Genomic DNA, 5,890 nt, shown 5'->3' with positions numbered 1-5,890 from the left:
CGACGGCATCTGGCGCCACTACCACCGCTGCCGCCGGTGACAAGAACAAAGTGGCCGAGGAGGTACTCCATAGGGCGAAACTTCTCGTCCATCGGCAAGCGGATGCTCTTAGCGACGTCGTTAAGAAGGCGGGAAATCTCAAAGGGACCACCATAAGGACCCTGAAAGAGGGTTTGGCCGGGATCACACAGGTTGTGGACACCTTGGAGGGGGATCTATTTCCGACGTCGGTCTCTCCACTGGTCTCAAAGAACCTGAGACTTGAGCAGGAAGTCGAGTACCTGCGTCGGCAGTTGGCCGAGGCTCGTGCTGCCAAGCCAGCTGCCAAGCCAGCGGCCCAGGCCGGTATCTCGGCAGACGGTGTTCCTGTTGTAGGAAGTGATGCGAGCGCATTCCGTGCTCAAATAATGAGAGATGTCGGCGGCATCGTCCGCCAAATGGTAGGGACATTTATGAAAGAGGTGAGAGAAATGATCTCCATTCGCCCCCCTCCAGAGAAGGTGTCGTCCTCGTCTGCGGCCTCCACGCAAACTTTGCCCGAGGCCGCGACAATGGCGTCAGATGTGCCCGACACCCCTAGAGTCGGCGACCGGGGTTCTGTTCCCCAGTCAGAAACGGGTCGGGCCAAGAAGAAGAAGGCGAAGAAGACGCCCGTCTCACTGGCGCCCTCTGGACAGCCCGAGCCGGTGGCTTCGACCTCCGCTCAAACGTCTGTGCAGCCGACCGCGTCCACCTGGGCGACGGTCGTAACAGGAAAACGGGGCAAGACCGTCAGTGTTCCCGAAGGGCAGCCTGTGGCTGCGAACCCTCCGGTGACGAAAGCCGGTTCGGCCCCCTCGAAGAAGGCAAAGAAGACGAGCGCACCCTCGCCTTCTAAACTGAAACCGCCTCGCTCCGCGGCGGTGATTATTACGTTGGACCCGGAGGCGGAAAGGGAGGGTGTCGCGTATGCGAATGTCCTTGCGGAGGCCAAGAGAAGGATCGATCTCCGCGCATTGGGGATCGAAGATATGCGGTTTCGCACCGCGATCACCGGCGGTAAGGTCCTAGAGGTCCCAGGTGCTGATGGCGCGGAGAAGGCCGACGTTCTGGCGTCGAAGCTCCGGGAGTTCATCCCGGAGAATATGGCCAAAATCTCCAGGCCCGTAAAGTCCGCGGAGATGCGGATATCGGGCCTGGACGACAGTGTTACGTCGGAGGAAGTGGCCGCTGCGGTTGCCCGGGAGGGCGGCTGTCAGGTGGACCAAGTGCGAGTCGGAGAGGTTCGACGTACTAGATCTGGGGTGGGCACTTGCTGGGTTAAAGGCCCGTTGCAAGTCAGTTAAGAAGATGACGGTCGCCGGCCGAGTTCGTATAGGCTGGGTTTCGGCGAAAGCAGAGCTCCTGCGGCAGAGGCCGCTTCGGTGCTTCCGCTGCTTGGAGGAAGGACATGTGCGGGCATCCTGCAGTCATGAGCAGGACCGCAGCGGTCTATGTTACCGCTGCGGAAACGAAGGCCATAAGGCGGCGATGTGCGCGGCCGACCCAAAGTGCGCTGTGTGTTCAGCGCAGGGCCGGCCGTCGGACCATTGGGTGGGGTCCAAGGCCTGCACTCCTCCTAAGAAGCGTAAGAAGCAACCGGTGAAATTGCCGAACCCAGCAGGCCGGGTGAGTGTGGAGGGAGAGGAGATGGAAACGGGCAGGTAGTCCCGCCCTCCTCTCCGGCGATAATTACATCGCCACAGGGCCGGGGTGACGACTGCGGGGGCAGTCCCACTCCACACCAACATGGCCCTGGGAAGTCGCGCGCGCATCCCCGCGCGCGTCCCCTAGACGGGGGTGGGTATTCAACATCTCGTACCCGCCCCAAACTGAGTCGGGGCCCGCGAGCCGGTGCGGGCCAACGCCGTTGGGGATCCCGGTGGACTACGCAAGGGAACCCGGGTCCCCAACATTAAGGCGCGGCGAGGGAATGCCATGTGGTTTTTAGCCGGTAGGAGTCCGGCAGTATTCACACCCTCCCCCGGGGGTGTGTCTCTGCATGACGCATTTTCCACATGTAAAAAAAAAAAAAAAAAAAAAAAAAAAAAAGGTTAGGTTAGGTTAGGTTAGGTTAGGTTAGGTTAGGTTAGGTTAGGTTAGGTTAGGTTAGGTTAGGTTAGGTTAGGTTAGGTTAGGTTAGGTTTTTTTTTTTTTTTTTTTTCAACATTAGGTAACTTTAAGTAAGGCTACTGAAGGATAGGTTAGGCTAGGTTAGGTGCACAGGGTGTATATATATGGTTAGTTGTTTTGAGGTTTTAATTAGGTTAGGTTAATTAGGTATATTGTTTGATATTAGGTTGAGGTTAATTTATTATAAATTTTGTAAGGTTAGGTTTAATTAGGTTAGGTTAGGTTATATATAATAATTAAATTAGGTATATATACATTATTAGGTTTTAGTTTAGGTTGGTTATTTATTTAGGTTAGGTTAGGTTAAGGTTAGGTTAGGTTAGGTTAGGTTAGGTTAGGTTATCTTGGCCTGGTGCAGGTGTCCTCCTGGGCAACGGCGGTAAGTGACTTCTCGCTATTTAGAGATCTCACTTACCGACGGCTAATATTCCGACAGAGGTGGTGAGCGGCGAGCCCAAGTTATGGGGTTTGTCGTGTTTTCGTTGGGGGCGGGTTTTGTTCCGCGACTTCTCGTAGTGGGAGTGGTCGGCGGGCCCGGTGAGTGCTTCGTTGCGCAGCCGGGCTGGTTTCAGTGCCACCGCCGAAAAACCGTAATCCCTCGCGGAGGTGTGGTCATGTTTCGCACCGGAGTGAGGGGACGGGGGCCTTGGCTTAACCGCCTGGGCCGCGAGGAGTAAACCTCTATAAAAATCCTCTTGTGTAAGCTTCGGTGCCTGGCGATGCATAGTTCGTTGTGCGGTGCACGCTACCGGACATCAAAAGTTCGGTTAGCGTGTTCTGTGCTGCGGGCGGGTCGGTGGAGTATCATCGGCCGCAAGGGCACCAACCTCGGGGTATCTGCCGCACCCCGTTGTATGTAGGCCGCACGCAGAAGCAGGGGGCTCCCCTGCGTGTGAAACCTTTCCCCCATACTCGTGGGAACAAGTATGGAAATATCAAACACAAAAACAAAACCCAAAATTGATGTCGTGTCCGAGAAGGACGGTGAGAAAGTAGTGCCTGAGAAGGGCGGAGAGAAGTTGGTGCCTGAGAAGGGCGTAGAAAGTAAGAAGTCGGGGCTAGAACTCCTGAAAGAGTGTTCGGTAGTACTGGGCGAAGATGTTGGTCTCTTAGGTCGTCGTCGTACTCGCCATAGTCTGTTGAGAGCGGTTGCGGGCGAGATCGACTGCGGGTCTACGCGGTCGAGCTCGTGTGCAACCCCAACTGAGGAGATGGAAATGGAACCGTTGCCGTCTACGTCTGGTCTCCGCTCCTGGCGTAAAAGACACATTGCTGAGTCTGACACAGACTCTATAGTTGAGGATGAGGGCGATGTCCAGTCCGCCCGCAAAAGGTCCGGCAGCCCTAGAGTGGGGTCGAGAGCAAGTTCTCGCACAAGGAAGAAGGAGGAATGTCGGCGGCAGTTCAGCTACCGATTCTTTGAGGACGATGTAACCAGAGCGGTCCCTGGGGCGGGTGCTACCAAGTCTGGATTACCTCCAGCGACGGCCCTGGATTATCATGAGAGTGACTTCTTCTCCTCTGGGGATGAAGCGTCGGATATACAGTCGGAGTCGGATAGGCCGACGGCGTCTGGCGCCACTGCCACTGCCGCCGCCGAGAATAAGAATAAAGTGGCCGAGGAGGTAATCCGCAGGGCGAAGTGTCTCGTCCACCGGCAAGCGGATGCTCTCACCGATGTTGTGAAGAAGGCAGGGAACCTCAAAGGGACCACCATAAGGACCCTGAAAGAGGGTTTGGCCGGGATCACACAGGTTGTGGACACCTTGGAGGGGGATCTATTTCCGACGTCGGTCTCTCCACTGGTCTCAAAGAACCTGAGACTTGAGCAGGAAGTCGAGTACCTGCGTCGGCAGTTGGCCGAGGCTCGTGCTGCCAAGCCAGCTGCCAAGCCAGCGGCCAATGCCGGTATCTCGGCGGATGTTGTCCCTGTCGTAGGGAGTGAGGCGAGCGCGTTCCGCGCTCAAATAATGAGGGACGTCGGCGGAATCGTCCGCCAAATGGTAGGGACGCTTATGAAGGAGGTGAAAGAGATGATCTCTGCTCTCCCCTCCACTGAGAAGGTGTCGTCTGCGTCAGCGGTCTCCACGCAAACCTTGCCAGAGGCTGGAACAATGGCGTCAGATGTGCCCGACCCCCCTAGAGTCGGCGACCGGGGTTCTCTTCCCCAGTCAGAAACGGGTCGGGCCAAGAAAAAGAAGGCGAAGAAGACGCCCGTCACACCGGCGCCCTCTGGACAGCCCGAGTCGGTAGCAACAACATCCGCTCAGCCGCCTGTGCAGGCGACCGCGTCCTCCTGGGCGACGGTCGTAAAAGGAAAACGGGGCAAGACCGTCAGTGTTCCCGAAGGGCAGCCTGTGGCTGTCAACCCTCCGGTGACGAAAGCCGGTTCGGCCCCCTCGAAGAAGGCAAAGAAGACGAGCGCACCCTCGCCTTCTAAACTGAAACCGCCTCGCTCCGCGGCGGTTATTATTACGTTGGACCCGGAGGCGGAAAGGGAGGGTGTCGCGTATGCGAATGTCCTTGCGGAGGCCAAGAGAAGGATCGATCTCCGCGCATTGGGGATCGAAGATATGCGGTTTCGCACCGCGATCACCGGCGGTAAGGTTCTAGAGGTTCCAGGTGCTGATGGCGCGGAGAAGGCCGACGTTCTGGCGTCGAAGCTCCGGGAGTTCATCCCGGAGAATATGGCCAAAATCTCCAGGCCCGTAAAGTCCGCGGAGATGCGGATATCGGGCCTGGACGACAGTGTTACGTCGGAGGAAGTGGTCGCTGCGGTTGCCCGGGAGGGCGGCTGTCAGGTGGACCAAGTGCGAGTCGGAGAGGTTCGACGTACTAGATCTGGGGTGGGCACTTGCTGGGTTAAAGCTCCATTGCAAGCAGTTAAGAAGATGACGGTCGCCGGCCGAGTTCGTATAGGCTGGGTTTCGGCGAAAGCAGAGCTCCTGCGGCAGAGGCCGCTTCGGTGCTTCCGCTGCTTGGAGGAAGGACATGTGCGGGCATCCTGCAGTCATGAGCAGGACCGCAGCGGTCTATGTTACCGTTGCGGAAACGAAGGCCATAAGGCGGCGATGTGCGCGGCCGACCCAAAGTGCGCTGTGTGTTCAGCGCAGGGCCGGCCGTCGGACCATTGGGTGGGGTCCAAGGCCTGCACTCCTCCTAAGAAGCGTAAGAAGCAACCGGTGAAATTGCCGAACCCAGCAGGCCGGGTGAGTGTGGAGGGAGAGGAGATGGAAACGGGCAGGTAGTCCCGCCCTCCTCTCCGGCGATAATTACATCGCCACAGGGCCGGGGTGACGACTGCGGGGGCAGTCCCACCCCATACCAACATGGCCCTGGGAAGTCGCGCGCGCATCCCCGCGCGCTTCCCCTAGACGGGGGTGGGTATTCAACATCTCGTACCCGCCCCAAACTGAGTCGGGGCCCGCGAGCCGGTGCGGGCCAACGCCGTTGGGATCCCGGTGGACTACGCAAGGGAACCCGGGTCCCCAACACAAAGGCGCGGCGAGGGAATGCCATGTGGTTTTTAGCCGGTAGGAGTCCGGCAGTATTCACACCCTCCCCCGGGGGTGTGTCTCTGCATGACGCATTTTCCACATGTAAAAAAAAAAAAAAAAAAAAAAAAGGTTAGGGTAGGTTAGGTTAGGTTAGGTTAGGTTAGGTTAGGTTAGGTTAGGTTAGGTTAGGTTAGGTTAGGTTAGGTTAGGTTAGGTTAGGTTAGGTTAGGTTAGGTTAGGTT

At 57.3% G+C, this 5,890-nt stretch overlaps 3 protein-coding genes across 3 annotated transcripts in view; all 3 read left to right on the top strand.

The window, feature by feature from the left end:
* Nucleotides 1–1,325, top strand: part of LOC128201632 (uncharacterized) — a 1,941-nt gene extending 616 nt beyond the window's left edge. The window contains exon 1 of the mRNA XM_052899205.1: nt 1–1,325. This exon is cut by the window's left edge and continues 616 nt beyond it. Coding sequence (XP_052755165.1) covers nt 1–1,325 — 1,325 coding nt within the window.
* Nucleotides 1,326–1,329: 4 nt separating this feature from the next.
* On the top strand, nt 1,330–1,937 carry LOC128201631 (uncharacterized). The gene is made up of 2 exons (XM_052899204.1): nt 1,330–1,647; nt 1,725–1,937. The coding sequence occupies exons 1-2, from the start codon at nt 1,330–1,332 to the stop codon at nt 1,935–1,937; spliced, it is 531 nt and encodes a 176-aa protein (XP_052755164.1).
* Nucleotides 1,938–3,077: 1,140 nt separating this feature from the next.
* On the top strand, nt 3,078–5,399 carry LOC128201630 (uncharacterized). The gene has a single exon (XM_052899202.1). The coding sequence runs from the start codon at nt 3,078–3,080 to the stop codon at nt 5,397–5,399; it is 2,322 nt and encodes a 773-aa protein (XP_052755162.1).
* The last annotated feature ends 491 nt before the right edge of the window (nt 5,400–5,890 follow it).

This window comes from Galleria mellonella, unplaced genomic scaffold (assembly GCF_026898425.1).
Source record: "Galleria mellonella isolate WM207_F2 unplaced genomic scaffold, CSIRO_AGI_GalMel_v1 utg56, whole genome shotgun sequence".
In the NCBI taxonomy this organism is placed as follows: domain Eukaryota; kingdom Metazoa; phylum Arthropoda; class Insecta; order Lepidoptera; family Pyralidae; genus Galleria; species Galleria mellonella.
Note: the sequence above shows the minus strand (reverse complement) of the source record. Positions and strands in the feature narration are given on the sequence as shown.

Excerpts from the sequence above, each read along its gene's own strand:
- LOC128201631 (XM_052899204.1), top strand. The coding sequence starts at position 1,330 with ATGACGGTCGCCGGCCGAGTTCGTATAGGCTGGGTTTCGGCGAAAGCA. Across the intron at positions 1,648-1,724 it reads TGCCGAACCCAGCAGGCCGG|GGCCGGGGTGACGACTGCGG; the intron begins GTGAGTGTGGAG and ends ACATCGCCACAG.
- LOC128201630 (XM_052899202.1), top strand. The coding sequence starts at position 3,078 with ATGGAAATATCAAACACAAAAACAAAACCCAAAATTGATGTCGTGTCC.